General features: G+C 43.6%; 1 protein-coding gene across 1 annotated transcript in view; it reads left to right on the forward strand.

Annotated features, from left to right (window-relative positions):
• The window catches only part of mindy2 (MINDY lysine 48 deubiquitinase 2), a 40800-nt gene extending 18902 nt beyond the window's left edge, over nucleotides 1–21898 (forward strand). Inside the window, exons 4-9 of the mRNA XM_083760067.1 lie at nucleotides 2424–2582; nucleotides 4145–4247; nucleotides 6458–6600; nucleotides 9180–9353; nucleotides 14608–14814; nucleotides 18594–21898. Of these exons, the coding sequence (XP_083616193.1) occupies nucleotides 2424–2582; nucleotides 4145–4247; nucleotides 6458–6600; nucleotides 9180–9353; nucleotides 14608–14814; nucleotides 18594–18815 (1008 nt within the window). The 3' untranslated portion in view covers nucleotides 18816–21898. The remainder of the gene's footprint in view (nucleotides 1–2423; nucleotides 2583–4144; nucleotides 4248–6457; nucleotides 6601–9179; nucleotides 9354–14607; nucleotides 14815–18593) is intronic.
• The last annotated feature ends 1240 nt before the right edge of the window (nucleotides 21899–23138 follow it).

Consider the following 23138-nt stretch of genomic DNA (forward strand, 5'->3'; position numbering starts at 1 on the left):
TGGCCGAATACAGAATATAGGAAACAGTTGGCCGAAAACCGATATATGATTTAATATTATATATCTTTTTTCCTTAACATTGCTCTCATGGTCGCACCTTAAAGCTACCTGATTATGGCAAAAGACATGATTATGGCAAAACTTAACTTAAATAATAATCATTATTATGGGTCCATAAAACATTTATTCAGCACTTTTGAATGCAATAATTGCACAAACTAGTCGGTGATATTTTTCCGTAAATGCATTTTTAGACATTTTCTGCCGAATAATTTCTGCGGACGAATATTCGGTGCATCACTAAAAACTACTACTAAACCAATATTGTTGATGTACAGTATCTAAGAGATTCACTGAACATACTACAGTATATATATTTTTACAACCGCAATCAGTGCAACTTTCACAAGTTGGCTGCTTTTACACAGAAACGTTGCCAGTGCAGCTTCGTTTTTTGTCGATGTGTGTTTGTGTGACTGTCAAAATCCAAGAACGTGTTTTCGCTCTGAAAATGTGCAGAATATCCAAAGCTTGAAGAAAGGTATTCATGATGATAGCCTCTCAGAATGTGCAGAATATCCAAAGCTTGAAGAAAGGTATTCATGATGATAGCCTTTTAGAGACCTTCTGTCAGGTCTCTAAAAAGAAAACCCTTGGGGAAAAGTTATCACTTCTAAAAAATGCATTTTGTGAAGATGGGAAATAGCAGTTTGGACCTTGAGAAACGTATTGAGCTTCACGATAGTTGGACCTGATCTTAGAAACCATCTCTTTCTAGGTGAAAAAACCTCATGTCCAAAACTGTTACTTTTCAGGATTCAAATTCAATGATAGCAGATCGACAAGCTCAAAACGTGTCACTTTGTGCCGCATTCGATCTTGCAGATCTGCTATTTTGGATACTTTTGTGTGATGAAGTAAGGTGTTAGTTTACTAGATAGATAGAGAGATAGGAAGTTACAACAAAACATTAGAATAGGATGGTTTCAGCACACACTACAGCTGTTAAATGGTAAATGGTGCATTTATATAGCGACTTTATCCAAGGCACTTTACATAGATTGTGCATTACATTCCCCCATTCACACACACATTCACACACTGATGCCGGGGGAAACCATGCAAGGCACCAACCTACACATCGGGAGCGATTAGCGGTTCAGTGTCTTGCTCAAGGACACTTCGACACTAACTCTGGGGGAGCCCACAGGGTTCAAACTGGGAACCTTTCGGTTTCCATCTGGTCACTCTACCCCTGAGCCTAAATCCTGAACCTAAAACGTAATAGGTTATAGTATAGTATAGTATATAGTATAGTAATAGTTAAACTAGTCAATTAGTACAAAATCAATCGTAAAAATAGCAGACCTACAAGCTCGTAGCACGGCACTCTGTGTCGCACTATGAGCTTGTAGATCTGCTATTTTTAAATAGCTAAAGTATAACATAATGGGTTCCCGACCAGAATCATCGAGCTGTGGGCCGCAGTTGCAGGGGCATGAGCGTGCACTGGCACTGAAACGAGGCATGCTTTGACTCCAGCTGGTGATCATTTTACTCCAGCTGGTGATCATCATACTGCAATCACAAACCACTCGTGTAGAATGTCTGTTTTCTGTTCCGTCGGGTAATCAGCCAGGTGCGTGCGTGTGACGCACACACGCATGTGTGTGTGTGTGTGTGTGTGTGTGTGTACACATGTAACCATGTCTTGTTGACCAGACTGGAATAAAGACATTAGAAATGGCTCACTGGCCCGGAAGTACTATTCACACACCTCTGGGCCAGGAGAACACCCGTTCCACTTGCCTACTTGGGCCAGTGAAATTAATGCCATTTGAAAAATGGAAAAAATGCCCTAACATTAAGTTCTGATTTTCCTGTGATACTGGTGTTTTGCAATGATTTTGTGAAATTGTCTGGTTAATTACAAGCCCCCAGTAAGGCTATCCAACGTTGAAGCTGCCACTTACCTACTGGCGAAATGTGGAACTGCAGCACTTTCATGGATGTGGATTGTGGACGGATGTTCATGACCGTCAAATTTGAGGTCCGGGGCTAGGCTAGGCTAAACTTCCACTCGCTCGAGCCATTGAGTTATAATTGTACTTCCGGCAGTCTTCCGGGTGCTTAAAAACGAGAGGCAGGTGAGAAGTCAGAAATTAAGAACTTAGTATATCCATCAGATCAAGACCACTCACGACGTGTAGGAAGGTGGTTTATATCGCGGATTGCCTCGCTATTTTCTGGAATTGCTGTCTGGAATTGCCTCTCGTCACACGGCACCCAAGTGCCACCACTTTCATCCACCTAGGTGGCCCTCATTAATTTATGCTGTGGGGGGAAACTCAGCTACATTTCTCTGACCAAAAGTCCTACTTTATGTCTGTCCTGACTCGTCTCGTCCCCCTGTCTCCTTTCAGAACATGAGCGACGCCATGGCGGTGCTGCACAAGCTACAGACGGGGCTGGACGTCAACGTGAAGTTCACGGGCGTGCGAGTGTTCGAGTACACCCCGGAATGCCTGGTGTTTGACCTGTTGGACATCCCCCTGTACCATGGCTGGCTGGTCGACCCCCAGGTAATACCATTCTCTCTCTCTCTCTCTCTCTCTCTCTATCTATCTATCTATCTATCTATCTATCTATCTATCTATCTATCTATCTATCTATCTATCTATCTATCTATCTATCTATCTATCTATCTATCTATCTATCTATCTATCTATCTATCTATCTATCTATCTGTTTCTGGCACAGCAAAAATTTCAATATGGCTGACTCGGAAGAACAAAACAGAGGGAACGGGGAACACAGACCCAGTACAGGTGCTCGAAGGGCTGGTGGCAGCACGTCTTAGGGTGGAGTTTAGAAGGACTGGTGGCAGCACGTCTTAGGGTGGAGTTTAGAAGGACTGGTGGCAGCACGTCTTAGGGTGGAGTTTGCCTACCACAAATTAGTGGACAATTTGGAGGCTTTTAGCCTTTTCTGGGCTCTCTCTCTCTCTCTCTCTCTCTCTCTCTCTCTCTCTCTCTCTCCCAGGTTTGATTTTAGTTTTAGTCATAGTCTTTGGAATGAAACTTTATTTACTTTTAGTCACATTTTAGTCATCTGAAATGTTTCAGTGTTACTCTAGTTTTAGATGGCTAAATATCATAAGATTTTAGTTGACTATATAAGGTCGCATTCTCACCTCTAATTCGGTACACTTGATGCGAATGGGCGGAGGAGTTGCATCATTCTTGCATATTTAATTTGGAAACGCAGCAGGGAACTTTATTAATGTGTTCAATTCATAAACTACACAATGAAAGCTATAGTGTTAAATTTTTACTTCGAGTAATAGTTAGGACGTAAAAGTAGGGTAATGTGTGTCAGGGACTAGGCATCTCTCTCTCTTACTCTTGTGTGCTCACGTGTGTGTGTGTGTGTGTGTGTGTGTGTGTGTGTGTGTGTGTGTGTGTGTGTGTGTGTGTGTGTGTGTGTGTGTGTGTGTGTGTGTGTGTGTGTGTGTGTGTGTGTGTGTGTGTGTGTGTGTGTGTGTGTGTGTGTGTGTGTGTGTGTGTGTGTGTGTGTGTGTGTGTGTGCTTGCTCGTTATTTTGTGCAAAAGTGCATTATTGGCTATTTCCCCCTACCATAATAATAATAATAATAATGAATTGCATTTTTATAGCGCTTTTCCAAGTGCTCAAAGCGCTTGACAATGGTTCATTCATTCATACATTTGGAGGTGAAGCGGCAAACAGTCGACGCCAGCGTCCTCACTTCCCACATTCAGACACCAATGGTGGCAAGCTCACACCAACCGACTCATTGCGAATAGCGAATTAACACCCCATAGCCCGATTCCATTCAATGCAATTCAATGCAACTCATTGAGGTTATGGTAGGGGAAATAGCCAATAATGAGTTTTTGCACAAAATAACACCTGGACCTCTTTGGTGGGGACGTAACTACAATTTAAATGTAAGAAAGCCTTCTAGTATGGAATTCTCCTTTAATGCCTCCGTTGGTTGGTTCTTGGTTGGTTGGTTGGTTGGTTGTAGACACACAGCAGGAACAAAGGCTTGATGCTCATGTCTCTCTCTCTCTCTCTCTCTCTCTCTCTCTCTCTCTCTGTCTCTCGCTCTCTCTCTCCCCAGATGCAGGACATTGTCAAGGCGGTAGGCAGCTGCAGCTACAACCAGCTGGTGGAGAAGATAATCTCGTGTAAACAGTCGGAGAGCAGCGAGTTGGCAGGGGAAGGTGGGTGGTTGGGAGGGAGTGAGGGCGCCATTGTTTTCTCTTCCCCACTTCCTTGACTTTCTCTCTCACTCCTTCCCTCCTTTTTCCTTTCCTTTTTCCCCACATCATCATGGCTCCTACATCTGGGGCTATAAATGTTCTCTCCCCACTATACTATAATGCTGCTTCTTCATTTAAAGGAAAAAGATAATAAATAAATTAAATTAAATTAAAACATAATATGTCAGGCAGAAACGTCTTATCTCTGTATTTATTGTCTCCACCAGCCGAAGGCATGGGGGAGAGTATGTTTTGCACTCCGTCCGTCCGTGTTTCCGTCCGTGTGTCCGTCCGTCCGTGAGCAGCTAATCTCGGCCACCGTTAACCCGGTCGATGCCAAATTTTGCACACACACTCCCTGGATGCCAACCATGAACCTCTGCCCCAAACTTTCCAGAACGGCCTGTTATAGCGCCACCTACAGATTTTGTCCAAACATCACGCAAATTGGTACACAGTCTCTCTACAGCCATTCAACGAAACCGGTCTTTCAGATTTCTCACACTCCATCCTGATTGGTTAAGATTGGCTTCCAAAGTTCACAGGACTGCTCAGTTTCAAACAAAATGCTGCAAATCATGAACACATCGCGTGATTTCCGTGAAATTGTGCACCCACATTCCCACTAGGCCGAGGACGAAATGCCACATGAACAATTTCAACTCAGCCTCAAGGTGGCGCTATAACTGGCCGAAAAGTGTTTTTACCTCTGACTGCACGGATCTGTGGATAACTTTGTATGCCAACTCCCTAGAGGCCAAGGAAAAACCTTTGTCTGGAATTTTTCACATTTTTCACATTTTTCACACATTTTCTATTATTACTCCTTCAGATTTTATCCAAATTTCACGCAAATCGGTACACATGATCTCCATAGTCATGTGATCAAGACAGGTTTGTTTGATTTCTCATATTCCATCCTGATTGGCCACGATTGGCTCCTACAGTTTTCAGGAGTAGCAAATGGCCACAACTCCTCAACGCAGCGTCCGATTGCGATGAAACTGTGCACGCATATTCCCACTAGGCTGAGGAAGAATCCTGGTGGAGACCTGTGCCGATTGGCACTTTATCTAGTTATTACACTCTTTTTGTGTTTTTGAGTGGCACTCCCTTACGGAGCTGTGTGTGGCTGGCTGGGTGGTTGCATGGGTGGGGTGGGTTCATTTTTCAAAACCGTCACTTTCTCTCAAGTGTAGACTCCAGTTTTACAATATGAGTATCAAACTCTTCATTGCTTGCATCAAATGGGCACAGCAGCACAACGGCCTTTATTGTGTAGCTTCTGTTTACTGGACCAGCAGCCAAGTACCATTTAACCCATTTAGACCTGAGGACGATTCTACAAATGTCTTCTACATCCTCACAGTTTTCTGAAAAAGCTATGTTTCTGTCAGTGGTTCTTCGATTTTTCAAGGGGTTCCCGCCCAAAATGGGTTAACCCATTTAGACGGTAGACCTGAGGACGATTCTACAAATGTCTTCTAAATGATGACAGTTTTCTGAAAAACCTGTTTCTATGTCACACCGTGTCGCGAGCTCGTAGACCGGCTATTTTCAGCAAGTGTAAAATCAGCCATTACGACGGCATCAAGGCTTGCCAAAATACATTTTAGTCGACTAAATCAACTGTACATTTAGTAGACTAACGAGACTAACACTACGACATTCCAGGTGACGAAAATGTGACAAAAAACTAAATGAAAACTATTTAAAAGACTATGACTAAAACTAAAATCTAAATGTGTGGTGAAAATCAACCCTGCTGGAGAGAATTCAAAGGGCATACAATGACTCGATTTTTCAGGACGCCTAAAAATGGGTCCAATGGGTCCAAAATGGGTCCAATGCCCCAAAGTAAGACCTAACTAACAGAGTTAACCCATTTTCGGCGGGAACCCCTTGGTGTTTTAAGCATTATGTTATACTTTAGCTATTGAAAAATAGCAGATCTACAAGCTCGTAGCGTGGCACCGAGTGCCACGCTACGAGCTTGTAAACTTATTTCAGATGGGGGTCGGCGGCCAAATACAGATAATTCTGGGGGTCCTTGACATGAAAATGTTTGAGCATCACTGACATAGAAACATGGGTTTTTCAGAAAACTGAAGGCATTTGTAGTCAACCCTGCTCTCCCTCTCTCTCCCCCCTCTCTCTCTGGCCCAACGCAGGCATGGTAGCGGAGCAGTTTCTGAACAGCACAGCCACTCAGCTCACCTACCATGGCCTGTGTGAGCTTACCTCCACCGTCCAGGAGGGGGAGCTCTGCGTTTTCTTCAGGAACAACCACTTCAGCACCATGATCAAATACAAGGTACGGAACAAAGCAACCACTTCACCACCATGATCAAATACAAGGTACGTAGAAAAGCAACCACACGGAGAGGGCACGGTGGCACAGTTGGTAGTGCTGTCGCCTCACAGCTAGAAGGTCCTGGGTTCGATTCCCGCTCCGGGGCGCTGTGGGTACTGGCGGCGTGTTTCCTCCTCCACGTCATCAGTGCCCACACCCGAGGCGGGGTTGGCGAAAGGGCCTTTCTGTGTGGAGTTTGCATGTTCTCCCCGTGTCCCCTAGGGTAGGTACCCTCACAAAAAACATGCAGTAATCCTGGTCTCTAAACTGCCTCCCCCTGGCCAGCCGGGGCGCCTGATGGAGGTGAAAGGAACTGGTTGGAATAACGTGTTCCAACCAGGGAAACTCAGGTCAGGTGTAAAGGATCAACTTGGACACTCAGGCATGAAGGAAGCATGAGTCCGTTGCTCTCCCCATGTCCCCCATATATGGGGACTAGGTTGGCGGAGGGTGTGTAGAGCCCAGGATCACATTAGATAATTGACACAGGTGAAAAATGGGTTACAAAATCGTGGGATAAAAATAATTATAAAAAAAAGAAAAAAGAAAAGCAACCACGCGACACAGAACACGCTAAAATATTTTTGTTGTCGTCATCAAGATGTTCTGTCCCCCTCTCAGCCTAACCTTAAACAGCTAACTCCACCACCTCTCCCCCTCTCATGAAAGTCATTGACAATATATAAAGTCAACACCAACTTTGATGAGGCTGTAATGCTTTGTTTTCCTGGCACCTGCCCAGGCTCTATATAATAGAGCTGGCCTGTTCTGACATCATTCCGCTCTAGTATATATATATATATATAATTATACATGAATGACACAAAAACTAGTGTGGGGACTATTCTATTCTACAGTATGTGCCTATAAAATAGACATACACCCCCTATTGGATGCCACAGGTCTTGCAGTCTACTGCCTGTTCCACGGTCATTCCTGGTCACGTAACATTAGGTGTGTTTTTGATACAGCTTTTGTCCCCACACGTCTCAATATTTGCCATTGTCAATGAATGGAGAAATTAGGTCAAATGTCCGCCAAATATGACGTAAATCTTGTCCCCACAGCCCACACGTCTCAATATTTGCCATTGACAATGAAAGGAGAAATTAGGTCCCACCCCCACCCCTCTTTTGGGCCGAATTCACACCATTCAAGACAATTAGGTGGGACAGACCAATCATACGCTTGCAGTGGTCTGAACTGTGTGTGAACTTAGACATTACACACACAGAGGTGATGTGGATGTTTTGGGACGTGTTGTGCACATGCCCCAGTTAGCGGAACTGTACTAGCGTTGTCGCTGTGAATTCAGCGCTTTCCTTTTGCCTCTTATTTTGACTCCCCCACTGTCATTATTCTCCAGTTTATTTTGCTTTAAAAAACACCACTTCTTTAAAAGTGATAGATGTTCCAGGTCAAAAAGGCTGTATTCCTTCTGCTGCGTGCATTGATCCTGCCATGAGGTTCCCTTATCAGTGTAGCAAGGACACACCTTTCCTGTTATCTGCAGCAACCGGACGCTGGACCTGTAGAGAGTGTGTGTGTGTGTGTGTGTGTGTGTGTGTGTGTGTGTGTGTGTGTGTGTGTGTGTGTGTGTGTGTGTGTGTGTGTGTGTGTGTGTGTGTGTGTGTGTGTGTGTGTGTGTGTGTGTGTGTGTGTGTGTGTGTGTGTGTGTGTGTGTGTGCTTCAATTCTGAACAGTAGAGTCTGCTTGCCAAAGTAAGCAAGCTGTGTCTGCTAGCACAGCAACCCTTAGATAAAGTATCCAAGTCTTGTGGTACAGTATAATTCTCCACTGTTTATGTGCCAAGGACCCTCAAACTGATGTACATTTGCCCACAGCCACCCCCACATTTGCCCACAGCCACCCCCCCCCCCCCCCCCCCCAACACAAACATGAAATTCACATTGACAATGAATGGAGAATTTCACGTCATAGTCTGTTTTACGTTATGATGATGTACGATGATAAGAGCGCCCCTCACTTCACACGGGTGTGATACAGCCCACACGTCTCATATTTGCCATTGACAATGAAAAGAGAAATTAGGTAAAATGTCCGCCAAATATGACGTACATTTGTGGCAACACAAAGCGCCCCTCACTTCCCGCGGGTGTGATTATTCTTTTGTGAGCTTGTATATCTGCTTTTTTTTGCTAGCCCCTCCTATATACATATTTTGTCCCCACACGTCTCATATTTGCCATTGACAATGGAAGGAGAAATTAGGTCATTCTGTATGTCCTTCAAATATGACATACATTTGTGGCAACACAAACATTAAATGCCGTTGACAATGAAGGGAAAATGTACGTCATAATTATGTAGACGAGCAAATTAGCTAACCAATCACATAAATGTAGTTGTTCATGAGATGATGTATGATGATGTATAATGATAAGAGCGCCCCTCACTTCACACAGGTGAATAGCCACGGCAACTTCAAACTGATCTTAAATCTGAGGTTTCCTTGTATCCTATTAATTATTAGTCTTGTGTGTCTTGTGCGTGCGTGTGTGCGTGCGCGCCCCTCACAGGGCCAGCTGTACCTCCTGGTGACCGACCAGGGCTTCCTGACGGAGGAGAAGGTGGTGTGGGAGAGCCTCCACAACGTTGACGGAGATGGAAACTTCTGCGACTCTGAGTTCCGCCTGCGGCCTCCGTCCGACCCCGAGACGGTGTACCGAGGCCAGCAGGACCAGATCGACCAGGTGGGAATTATTAAGTGTTGATTTGGACAGCAAAAAAATAAAAGTGATTTAGTTTTAGTCGTAGTCTTTTGAAAGAAATGCATATTTAGTTTTCGTCATCTGAAATGTTTTAGTGTTACCCATACGTTTCACCATTGCCAGCCTTGCCACCAGCCCTCACAGTAAATCGTTGTCTTTAATGAAAGGATCAGAAGGCAGAGGCTAACTGGAGCACACAGGATGCTCTGGTCAAGAGGAGAGCGAGGGCTTTGAGAAAAGCTCTGTACAATAACAATGACACAAATGTTAATCAGGGTACAAGCCATTTAAAAGGTGTTACTGTCACATTTACTGAAATCTTAAGAACCCAATTGTCTTAAATGACGATGTAGCCACTGGGAGGAAATGACACTGTTTCTGGGCTTCTGTTGTAGCCAGCTGATTGATACCTGGCCCAAGACTTGCGTGTGTAGGCCATTGTGTAGACTAGTCTGATTAGCAACCCTTTAACAACAACCGTACATATGTTTGTACGGTTAGATATCTGCTGACATTACACTTACAGTATACAGAACATTTGAGTTGTGTTGTACACTACGGTATAGAGCACCGAAGTCTGACGTCAATATCGGTAGAGGGCGCTAAGTATATATATATGTTTTTTGCATTGTAATCAGATTTTAGATCACCTCATATAAGAACTGTGTTTGAAAAATAAACAAATCATCCAGTTTCACTCATATGGATATGAAAAAAATAAATTGACTGCCAGAAAACGCAGAATTAGTTATTTTTTTGCAGACTGTATCAAATAATTATGAGTGACTAACTGTCGTAAACAATACAGAGACATCTTCGCGACAATATCGCTGAGACAGTTTGTTTATTTTTGGACCACAATGCTTATATGAGACGATTTTAAGATGACTGCATGTTATTCTCCATAGAGAAAAGCTTGGAACCAGGGGGTGAGCGAGGGATGTCAGGACTTCGGCGCTCTATATTCAATCAGTTAATTAGATCGCAAACAAAGTTTAACATGGATAGAAGAAACAGGATATATGAGTACTAGGGGTGTTATTATAATACAGGTCCTGTGGTACACGCCTCAGCTGTCAAAGGTAGTGCAGGAAGTATTCTCAATAATAGATGAGTACAAGTTCATGCTTGTTTGCATGCTGGTACAAGGAGCTTGTAAACATTTCCAAGTACAATTAGTGGAAGTACATTTACTTACTGTAACTACTGTACTTACTGTGAATACAATTTTGAGGTTTTTGTACTTTACTTGAGTATTTCCAATGTCCAGTATTCTTTTTACTACATCTCAGAGGCAAATATTAGTACTTTTACTCCACTACATTTATTTGAAAATGTAAGTAAACTTTGTAGATTTAGGCCCTCATTTATCAACCATGCGTACGCCAAAATATTCAATATATATTCAATTCAAAAATATGCAATTTTCAGCATTTACCATTTCCGCCAAAGCTTGAAATTGAACTTGTGAATGGACAAAAATCACGTCTGGTCTGGAGCTGTTGCATGCTTTGTCCTCGCTGTCTTTCTGTCGTAAACAAGCGGAGCAGCATTGTCTGAACTGCTGCCACGCTGTCACAGGCATCTAAACATATGTTTTCACTCCTAAAATGTTAATATAAAACTGTATGTATATACAGAAAAAGAGAGATTTCCAACTTTTACAAGTAATTAAAATTGCGCAATTAAAAACAATATAACATGTTTACAATGTATTAGTTTGTGCTTAATCAAACAGTGCTTTACTGGCCTTTTATGCGAGCGCACTTGTGAGATGACTTGGGAGCACATACCAGCACACATGCAAGCCTTCATCCATATGTTTATGATTCGTTCATCAATGATCAAATCACTCCATAAACGTTGATTATGACTGCCTTGACGACATGGTAGTCTATCTCTCATGCAGGCATCACTCACCCACAGGACTTATCACAGCAGTACGCAGTCTCACTGATCGCCTTCGCCGTGCACTGCGCACGAAAGGGTACAATTAATATAGGCCAGCCTACAAACGTATTCCATTCATGGCGATGCGATGTGTCATGTAGCCTTGAGGTGCGTGCGTGCGTGCGTGTACATGACAGCAAGGCAAGCGAGGTGAGAGGGAAACAGACAGGGTAGGCCTACAGCTTTATTTAATTAATGCAGGTGTTCGTTCTTTATTTATTTAAGATACAACACACCAGTTATTTGGGCTTGCAAGTTGCGTGTGTGCGTCTGTGTGTGTGTATGAGAGACGGGGGTGAGGGGGGAAAGGCACGTGGGAAACTTTTTTTCCTGTAACTACGGTTTCCAGGTCGTTTTGCAGTTGTTCATGTCGCAAAAACGAGGACGAGGCTTGATTTCATAGATAGATAGATTTCAGCCGTCACATTTATTAACGTCAGAACGAAATTAATGAAGGATCAGCTGTTTGCGATCACTTTATAAATGCCGTGGTGACGTGGGTGTACTACGAAACCTTCACTCGAATTTGGGGCAGATTTTACACTCAATTGATAAATGAGGGCCTTAGATTATTAATATTAAAAGAAAAAATGCATTAGCCACTTCAGCCCCAGATACATTTTGACCATTTGAAAATAGCCGATCTACACATCATTGCCGATCACAACATTTTCGATGATGTCCCACTGGAAAATAACATTGAATGTTGCGCAACAGACTCTGTGCTGTGGAGCGATGCGAGCGGTATCAATAATCTCCGTCCTTTTTATCAATCTCCGTCCTGAGCGCTGGGCGTTACAAATTGATTGAACAGAGAACTCCGTCCTTGCCGCTCAGGGTGTTAATTGATGTAGAACAGTCGCAAGTTATGTTTTCATTGTTTAATTTGTGTTTTGAATACATTTTAAGACTTGCTGGGTTTCCATCGGACAGAGTGTGATAGGTGACGCGTTCGGATGACGTCACCGGAAAAAGAACAGTCGCACTGGCTTGCTAAGGCTTCTGGGAAATTGAGGCCCAATGCAGTCCAATGGCGGTGCACAATGGGCGGCTCTGTCCTACGCTCTTTGTTGTTGATTGGCAGTTTGTATTATTTTTCAACAAGACGACACAACGGTGGTTCTTCAAAGTTTCGTGAAAAACTAGGCAGTCAAAATGGGGTTTGCGATGTTCATTATCCCGCAGTCAAACTGTTTAAGTATATTTTGATACCAATGCTTTTTGTACTTTCACTCAAGTAAATTTTGAATTTACTTGTGAACGGATGTCGCTGTCTGGCTCAGGGCACAGCACGGCACAGCACTGCACTGCTGCTGCTCCATAATGCATGGGCTCACTCACGTTCTCCTGGGCATTTCACCGCTCTCGCTCTCTCACAGCTTGTCTGTCTGGCTCGCTCTCACCTATAGTCTCGCTTCCACACAAAGTAACTCCCGGAGTAACTTTGTACAGTATGCTCTTCTGAGTTGAAATTTGTACTAGGGGATTTTGCTGTGTGGTTGCACACGCACACACGCATGCACCCACACACGGGCACACACACACACACACACACACACACACACACACGTCACACACACACACACACACACACAGAGAGTAAAGTAATGCGACGGTATTCAGGACATGGCTTTTTTTCCCAGCACTCTCCCTTATGAATAAAACAGTTTCATCACAGAAACCAATTAAGTTTAATCTCCCAGTCAGGAGTCACAGTCTGTATAAGATGGTTCTAAGTCCTCTTCGAGTTCAGAATAAATGACGAGCTATATTGGCTGCCATTTTGTTTAGTGTGGGGATAATCCGTTTCCGTGTGCATTACCGTGTGAGTTTGAAAATAACATGTGAATGAGAGAGAGTTTGCTGATAACACAGCCACAAATCCACCATAATACGCAGCCATTACACTGATCACAGCAGCTGTGCTTGTATATGCACGCACGCGCGCGCACACACATTGGCTATTCATAAACAGCGTACAGTATGTACAAGATCACAGCGTGACACTTTGTGCCACGCTGCGGAATTTTTTTTGGTATCTTTTGAATAATTCAGATTATTATTTTTTTGGTCTGTTTTGTCCTCTGGGCGTCCCTGGCACTAAACATTCTCAGATTGGGAGGGCCTCTGGGGGGAGGGGGGGCTCCGGATATGAATTTGGAGGTCCTTGGCACGAAAAAGTTTGAGAACCCCTGCTCTGATCGCATTGACGTAAACAACTGAATGTGCGTGCGTGCGTGCCTGCGTGCACACATAGACATCAAGCTGTGCTTGAGCCCCTGCCCTTTTTACCCGTCTGTAAAAACAACTGCCCTCCCTTTTTAGACCATGAAAGCAGCATGTACTGTACATGTATGTACTATGGTGGAAAAAAATGCAAATGCCCGTTTTCCTTTCCATGCCATACCGGAAGGCAGCATCGTATCGGAGAATGGCCTTTTTGCCGCTCTCTCCTGAACTTGAAGGCAGCCATTTTATGCTGCGCCACATCTCCAGTAGCTAAAAGAGAGCAGGGTCGTGCCCCGAAAATAGCTCATCTACAAGCTCTCAATATTTCGCTACGTTTTGCCAAAAGTGTAATTTTTTGTGAATTTCAGCCCCTGCCTGTCTAAAGAGTCATACAGTCCAGTTTTCAGTGAAGAGGTGACCACGGTAAAAAACAGAGAGATGTGTTTGTGTGATCGGTGACCACCGCGGTGCCGTGACGTCATGTTGTAGTTTTTCGGCACTCACCTCTTCTTCACCGAAAACTGGACTAACAAAGTATGAACAAAGTATATAACACGTTGACGGCTTTAAATTAATATATCCAATATACCGAGGCTTCCGGGATTGTTCAAATACCTTTGGAGCATAACGCCTAAGTATTTGCCACTTAGCCACTTCCTTGATCCGGGTCTTAGTCAAAGAGCAAAGCGATCTAAGATCGTCCCTACAACACCCTCGTTCACTTTGCATTGGACTCAATTTCCCAGAAGCCCCCCCTTACAAGCCGGCGGTTGGTTGATTTCCGCTTACATCATCATAACGTGTCCGTCTCTTTTTAATTATAAAAACCCCCGAATTAAACACATGAAACAAATAGCGGATTTAGCGTATTACGCAGGGCAGAAACATGGATTAAATAGCGTGGAAAGCAGGTTATGCAGACTACCTGATGGCCCTGTCGCTGCAGCAGAACTGTTAACATTGCGTGTGTGTGTGTGTGTGTGTGTGTGTGTGTGTGTGTGTGTGTGTGTGTGTGTGTGTGTGTGTGTGTGTGTGTGTGTGTGTGTGTTGTTTCTAGGACTACCTGATGGCCCTGTCGCTGCAGCAGGAGCAGCAGAGCCAGGAGCTGCAGTGGGAGCAGCTCCCCGAGGGCATCAGTGACCTGGAGCTGGCCAAGAAGCTGCAGGAGGAGGAGGACCGCCGCGCCTCCCAGTACTACCAGGACCAGGAGCAGGCGGCGCAGGCCTCCGCACAGCAGCAGGCCAACGCCGCCGCACAGGCCCAGGTATTATTGCTCAACGACACACACACAGGCCCAGGTATTATTGCTCAACGACACACACACAGGCCCAGGTATTATAGCTCAACAACACACACACAGGCCCAGGTATTATAGCTCAACAACACACACACAGGCCCAGGTATTATAGCTCAACAACAAACACACAGGCCCAGGTATTATTGCTCAACGACACACACACAGGCCCAGGTATTATTGCTCAACGACACACACACAGGCCCAGGTATTATTGCTCAACGACACACACACAGGCCCAGGTATTATTGCTCAACGACACACACACAGGCCCAGGTATTATAGCTCAACAACACACACACAGGCCCAGGTATTATAGCTCAACAACACACACACAGGCCCAGGTATTATAGCTCAACAACAAACACACAGGCCCTTTGCTTCTGGGGGGTCCCTGGAACAACATGTTTTCAGATGGGGGTCGGCGATCAATAACCAATTACATATATGTTTGAAGAGTACTTGACATGAAAATGCTTGAGAACCACTGACATTCTGTATTTAAGTCCGACGTCATTTTGTAGTGCTACGCTACGTCCGGGTCCAAGTGGCACCAGCTCCTGTCCGCATCTCATTGTAAATAGAATATCTAAACGTGTGAATCTTTTTACAATGACGTTATTTTTCAGAAAGGAAGCCATTGAGGGTTAAAATGGGTCTTAATGCTTCCAACTCAAGTAGAATTATTAATGTTTTTTGTCCATTAGTGTCCATGACAAAGAAAATATATGATGTGGAGACAATAAAGACTATTATTATCATTATTTTTGAAGGTTATAACAGTCCATTTGCTCAGTACAATATTTTGGGGGCATATTTAGAATGTGTGCAGGCTTGAGTATGTTGAATCTAGTTTGCAATTAATGAGGATTTAGTTGACACAATGAAATAAAATGTCGATAGTATCCAGTGTGGGGCAGACGGCCTGTCACAGCCAGATTTGGGAGAGCAGCAGCTTTGTTGTTGCGAGGAAAGCGGTAAAATGGGACTTTCGTGGTTGTTTTTGTCTCAGATTTAGTCCGACGGACTGTCACAGTATAATGGGGACACAAAAGCAACACCAAAGTAGAAGTATCTCTGGAGGGGGCGCTCACGTCACAGCTAAAATACTGAATAGAAACATGGGTTTTTCAGAATTCTGTCAGAATTTAGAAGGAATTTGTAGAATTGTTCTTAGGTCTAAATGGGTTAAGGCAGTAGGGTGACCAGATGTCCGCCCCCCTTTGCGTGGGACAGTCCCTCATTTCCAAGACTTTTCAGGCTTCCCAAAAAATTGAGACCCTGTCCCACATTGTGATTGCGTTCAAAATGCCCTAATATTTAGTCCCCCTAATAGTTGGCTTTTTGTTGCGGCACCGAGTGCTGCGCTATGATCTTGATGCTATTTTTGAAAAATCGTGAAAATGTGCCTGAAATCTTTGAATACATATTGTTACAGAACTAGTTTTTAACTCAAATCTTTGCTTCTGGGAGGTAACTGGAACAACATATTTTCAGATGGGGGTCGGCGGCCAAATACATATATGATTGATTCTTTATTGCAGACTCAGGGGAATCCATATCACAGTACAGAACAGCAACACAATAGATAAAAAGAATAATAATATAGAAAGAAATATACAATAAAAAGAGTTCCACCATATTCAGTTTCGAACATACAGACAAGTTCGCCAATGGTTCCACAGTCTGGAGGAGAACCTGACAGAACTACGTATCGTGTTAGTGATGACATTAATGATGTCATTTACTGACTCAGATACCCTACGCATGAATTTATACATAAGATTGCGTAAGACAGCAGAGCAGGTGGGAACCCCAACACTGACAAACATTTGACTTGCACTGGAGCTTCTTGGAGCTCTCAGAAGCAGCCTCATACAGTCATTGTAGGCCACTGTCAATCGTCTGAAACTGGCCTGCTTGTAGCGGCACCACAGGTGGGCGGTGTACAGGGGTGTACAAAAGGATTTAAAAAGTGAGATCTTCACCAGTACTGAGCACATGCTAAATTTTCTACACAGCATGTTTCCTTGCGCATACAACATCCGACACTGTCTAAATATATCCTTGTCATCAGAGAGGTCATTCGAGATGATGTGGCCCAAATATTTAATCTCACTGCAGACACTAAGGATAGAGCCAGAGAGATAAAAGTCAGGAAAGGTTAAATGTCTGTCTTCCCTGCTACGGACAATCATAATCTTGCTCTTTTTTTGCATTATATTTAATGTCAAAGTCAACACCGTACTGTGAGCATGCACTCAGCAGCTGTTGAAGGCCAGCACTATATGGACTAAAGATGACCAAAACATCTGCGTACATCAGGTGATTAATTAGCAGGTTTCCAACCCTACACCCTGTACCACAAGCATTTAATACCATAGATAAATCATCCATATAGACGTTAAAAAGAAAAGGGGATAAAATCCCACCCTGCCTGACACCATTGTTTACCCCAAAAGGAGCAGAGGTTGACCTCCCCCATTTTACCCTCATCGTCTGGTGAGCATACCAGAAGACTAGGATTCTGACTAGGAAGTTAGGGACCCCTCTTTATGATAGTTTATAAAAATGTTTCTCATATAATTCTGGGGGTCCTTGAGATGAAATATTGAGAACCACTGACACAGAAACATAGGGGTTTTCAGAAGTCAGAAAAGTCAGGATTTAGAAGACCTTTTGTAGAATCGTTCCCAGGTCAAAGAGAATAAAAGGGACCATATAAACTAAAGTATATCAGATCGACTCAAATCAAACTACCGGTTTTGTCCACAACAGTGCATCGTTCACTGCGGCACTCTCCAACCCTGCTGTGTGTTGAATCTGCATTATTTAACAGACAGCACTCTAGCTGCGCTCCCTCTGCCCGCCCGTTAGACTGAGCAGTAGGTCCCAAACTTTTTTTAGGCCGCGACACCACAACGAAATAATGATATTTGAAACTGGGGTTTCCAAAAGGGTCCTCCTCAGCAAAGCCTCAAACTCACAACCGCAGATACAGCACGTATCAATGTACAGTAGGGGTCCTCCTTCCTTGACATGTGTTTGAGAACCACCGGTCTCTCTCAAGGGAGTCAAAATGGGTTAAACCTCTAGTTGGCAAAGGCAAGTCTGAACACAATACAATGATTTCTTTGGCTCAAACGTCCAGTTTATCATTCCTGCCACCATAACAACGGAACAGAGATCAAAAGAAGGAGGATGAAAAAAGTCAGCTGGGTTTGCATTGTAACATTATTAATGATGCCACGCTCGGCTGAGAGAGTGAAACAATAATGTGTATTCAAGCATGACATGAATACATGTCATGCTTGAGAGCTCAGCTGCAGGGGACCACCTGGAAGGACCCCCCTCAAGGACCACTGGTTGAAAACTACTGCCATAGATGGCAGCAAGGCAGTTGTATTTGTATAAAACAAACAAGGCAATTCAATGTGCGTTAGTTTAAACAGAACATCAAGCAAAAGGAAACACATTTGTAAAAATTACTGATTAGGAACGGTCACTTTCGGGACAATTAGCAGTATTTTCTCCCTGCAAAACTATTTAAAATAGTATACCAAACCCCTCACCATGTCAGAGGTCCACACGGTACAGAAACGGTCCTTATTAGGGTGGTTGTATTCCATTGGTTTTCATTAGCTTGCTCGTGTTGGGTCGCTGACCTCTCCTGTTCTGTTCCTCCTCTGTGTGTGTGTGTGTGTGTGTGTGTGTGTGTGTGTGTGTGTGTGTGTGTGTGTGTGCACCAGGGTCAGCAGGAGGCTGTAGGGGTGGACGAGGCCGACAGAGGAGAAATGGCGGCGGGATCAGCGGCAGGAGGTGGTGGAGGAGGAGGAGGAGGTGCGGGGGGGACTGGAGGTGCAGGTGCAGCAGGGGCCGCCACGGCCAGCCCGGGGAAGCAACACGCCTCCTCTGGGGAGCGCAAAGCCAAGAAAGAATCAAAGGATAAAGACAAATGCGTCATTTTGTAACATACAGCCGGGTATGGGTGTGTGTGTGTGTGTGTGCGTGTGCGTGTGCGTGCGTGTGTGTGTGTGTGTGTGTGTGTGTGTGTGTGTGTGTCTGCGTGCACGTTAATGCGTGTCTTTTGTGCATTTTGCTTATCTGTGAGAAAGGGGGGACATTGTTCGTTTCTACACAGGTTCGACACACTTGACAATGAGTTTAGACGAGTCCGATTTATATTATTCATAACCTGGAAAATTGACAATCTACAAGCTTGCCGTGAGCTTTGTAGATCGTTTTATTTTCAGCGTGCAACCCAAGTATAAGTCGGGCGATGAGGACCCTTCAAACCAAAGCACTATAACAATGGCTATAAAAAATACAGTTTAAACCATGGTTCTTCTAACTCTAGTGGGTGCCAGCGTCCACACCACAACGACAGTGAGACCAATGGTTCTAGTTCCACATACAGTGCTTGGTGTGAACAGCCCTAGAGAGTAACCCAAGTCCTGACGTCACTCCTGCGACATTGTAAATCCTACACGGGTTGTGCTTTTAACCGGGCCTCGCCTCCTGTGGCCAACGTGGCGGAAGTGCCTCTCGCCCCCTACAATAACTAGACCTAGAACTCTATGGACTAGACCAGGGGAGGGCAACTTTGACGATGGAGAGGGCCACTATAGTTCCACACTCACTCCAGAGGGCCACTATAGTTCCACACTCACTCCAGAGGGCCACTATAGTTCCACACTCACTCCAGAGGGCCACTATAGTTCCACACTCACTCCAGAGGGCCACTATAGTTCCACATTCACTCCAGAGGGCCACTATAGTTCCACACTCACTCCAGAGGGCCACTATAGTTCCACACTCACTTTAGAGGGCCACATTGCATATTACTGGCGTAGCAAATAACCGATCCGCAAGCTCAAAACGCGTCTATTTGCGTCAAATGCCCTTAATTATAGTTATGTTAACTATATACAAATACTTTGGACATTAAAAAAAAGACAATAACATTGTAATACTACTCATTAAGCTACTAATTTAGACTGAAGTAATTCAAGCGGGTCATGCTTGCATGTTTGGAACAGCTGAAAACAATAATATATCAGTATTCTGATATTAAACCATGATTCTGATATTATTAGAGGCCACATTAAATGAAGGTGGGGCCCCCGCCGGGCCGCCAGTTGCCCATGTATGGACTAGACAGTGACAGAGGCCCGCCAACGCCTCCAACAGCGAACTTGAGCCACGTGAGGCAACCCCACAGAGTTGGAGTTGCGACTCCCGATAGGCAGAGAATAGTAAACCATGTTCTGGCGAGAGAGTGTTTGCACTGACTGCCACTTCAAAGTGGCTACTGGCCAATCACAGATATGCGTCCTGCACAAGTGCGCTGGCCAATCAGAGCGTGTCCTTGCACAACCCGGGTAGGCTCTCAAAGGACGCCGCGTCACTCCCACTTGCCCCTGGGTCATGAAGTTGTTGTTTTTTTCATTGCATTGCATTGCATTGCAAATCGCAATCGCCGTGGTTCTTATATGACGTGATTTGCCTATAATGGGGGGGAAAATCCAATACAAAAAAATAACTCGGTGAGAGATAAATACTTTTATTATCCCGTGGGGGGGAAAAAATCAGTCGCCCAGCAGTTATAACAAAGGTTACACCTTACAGGTATAAGAAAAGATACTGTAGTGTACAGCAAACAAACAAGACAAAACAAAGAAGGATCAAAATGGTAAAGGGTGCATTTATTTATATAGCCGCTTTTATCCAAAGCGCTTTGCATAGATTGTGCATCACATTCACCCGTTCAAACCACACTGATGGCGGAGGAAACCATGCAAGGCACCAACCTGCACATAGGGAGAAATTAATGGACACTTTGACACTCTCAATAATACAGAGCAAAGGTAAAAATAAAGAAAAAAAGTGTCCATTACAGTCAGTACTTATGCATCATAAGTGTCCCACTGGATCTCGCCATGAAAAGAATAAAATATGACCCAGGGGTATAGCGGCCTCTAGTGGCAGTGATGTCAGACTACGGTGCTCTATAGCATAGCAGTGGGCTTGGTTTTCTGGACCCAATGAAAACTTTTTTTTTCATAGAGATTTACACAAATCAATTATTCTAAGCCTAGAATCAAGGCATCCATGATCCTGGTGAATTAATTATGACCATAAAACCGTTGATTTTGTGGAGATAAATAATATTATATGACATACTACATCTAAAAGAAATAACCTTTTGTTTAGCGCTTTTTATTTAAATTGTTTTCACGGAATCAAAGTCATGACTAGGCTTAACCCATTCAGGACGGGAACCCCTTTTTGGTGTTTAGCTATTGAGAAAAATAAAGGGAAGCTCCGCACACTCAGATCTGCGCACAATCGATGTATTTATTTAGCAAGCTTTCGGTCTACTGACCTTCAGGCAGGTGTAGCTTCTGGTGTTTAGCTATTGAAAAATAGCAGATCTACAAGCTCATAGCAAGGCACCAAGTGCCGCACTACGAGCTTGTAAGATCTATTTTGTTTTTAATCGTGAAAATGTGCTGCAAGTCTTTGAATATATATTCTTTCAGAGCGAACATTTTTTAACTCAAATCTTTGCTTCTGGGGGGTCCCTGGAACAACATATTTTCAGATGGGGGGGGGGGGGGGGTCGGCGGCCAATTACAGATAACCCTGGCGGTCCTTGAAATGAAAAAGGTTGAGCACCATTGACATCTAGAAACATAGGTTTTTCAGAAAACTTTTAGGATTTAGAAGACATTTCTTTTAGAATCGTCCTCAGGTCTAAATGGGTTAAAATAATTTATATAAATATTTTTGTAAATCTCAGTGGGTTTTCAGTGAGTTTTCAATGGGTCCAGAAAGCCAAGCCCACTGCTATGCGCTATTGGAAGAGAAGATAGCAGAGAGAGAGACAGAGACTAACAGAGGACTTGGCCTTCCTAGACCACTGGTGCCTGCCATCCTCAATCCTCAGTGGACATCCTGGACATCAGAGGAATACGGGACGCTACTACGACAAACTACACTTATCTTTCGTAGAGTAGGCCAAACTTTGTTACAAGTCGCACAGTGCACTATATTTGTGACACGGGGGGGGGGGGGGATCAAGTTTACCTGGGGGGGGGGGGGGGGGGGTGATATATTTTAAAGCAAAAAAACAAAAACGAAAAAAATCACAAAGGAACACAATTGTCACCCTCTCACCATATTTTTCAAGGAGAAACCATTGTCATTCATTCTTTTCATTACGGCAGTTTATAAGCTATTTTTTGTATTAATATGTACTGAACATATATAGATAGATAGAGCTGCTTTTTTGTTTTGTTTTTTTGTAGATTTGTTTTGAGGAGAGTGAGAGAATCATTAATCTGTACAGTTAGCAGTTAGTTAGAGGTGTGGCTCGTTTTTTCCAAGCCCTTTCGGAATTTGGAAAAAGAAATCTGTCACGTGCGGAAAATACTCTCACCTCTTTTATTGATGCCAAGTTCAGTCCTTTTTAGTTCTGTTGTACACGTGTGAAAGAGAGACTGGTAAAAAAAATGTTTTATTTTTGTGTCAATTGAAAGGGATTTCCTTTTTCTTTCGTTTTTCTTTTAATTTCTTTTCATAAAATTGCCTGCTGGGAATTAATGTAATAATGTTTGTGCCCCTGTTTAAACACTCGCTATACTCTGATCCCTGTGGAGTTGTGAAGGGTTATGGATGCTAGATGCATACAGTGCTATACACACACATAATAATAATTCTACATTATTATTTGCTCAGTTCATATTTGCCTTACCAGAGCATGGTGGTGTTGACTGTTGCTCTGTTTTGAATGTGAATAGTGTTTATTTTTTATTTTTTAAGATGTAAAGCTGTATATCCACAATGCTATGTGTGTATGATTTGATCACATCTTAAAACACAAGTCTAGTTTTTGTACAGCATCGACAATTATAGCACTTCAGTTTAATATTTGGAAATGGCCAAATATTTGCATTTTGTGTTGCTCAAGCTCAGTGGTTCTCAAAGAGGGGGGCGTCCAGAGGCAGGGACCCTCAGGGTTCCTTGACGGGGTCCAAATGGAACCCTTTTAAAGGTCTGTAACTGAGTGTATACACATTTTAAACACACTCAGAGTTTTGGGGATCCTTGAAATGTAACTTAAGTTTGTCCAAGCTATGTACGTACAGTTGAGTACAGAACATTTAACGTTTTCATGTCACTACCGTAGTCCCTCATATATTCCTTTAACATCCACTACTTTCAGGACAATCACTCACAGCCAGACATGGACGTGTGTGTGGCTAATGAGGTTAATGAAGATTGATGAGTCA

The sequence above is a fragment of the Protomyctophum parallelum genome (genome assembly GCF_964188405.1).
Source record: "Protomyctophum parallelum genome assembly, chromosome: 2".
Lineage (NCBI taxonomy): Eukaryota > Metazoa > Chordata > Actinopteri > Myctophiformes > Myctophidae > Protomyctophum > Protomyctophum parallelum.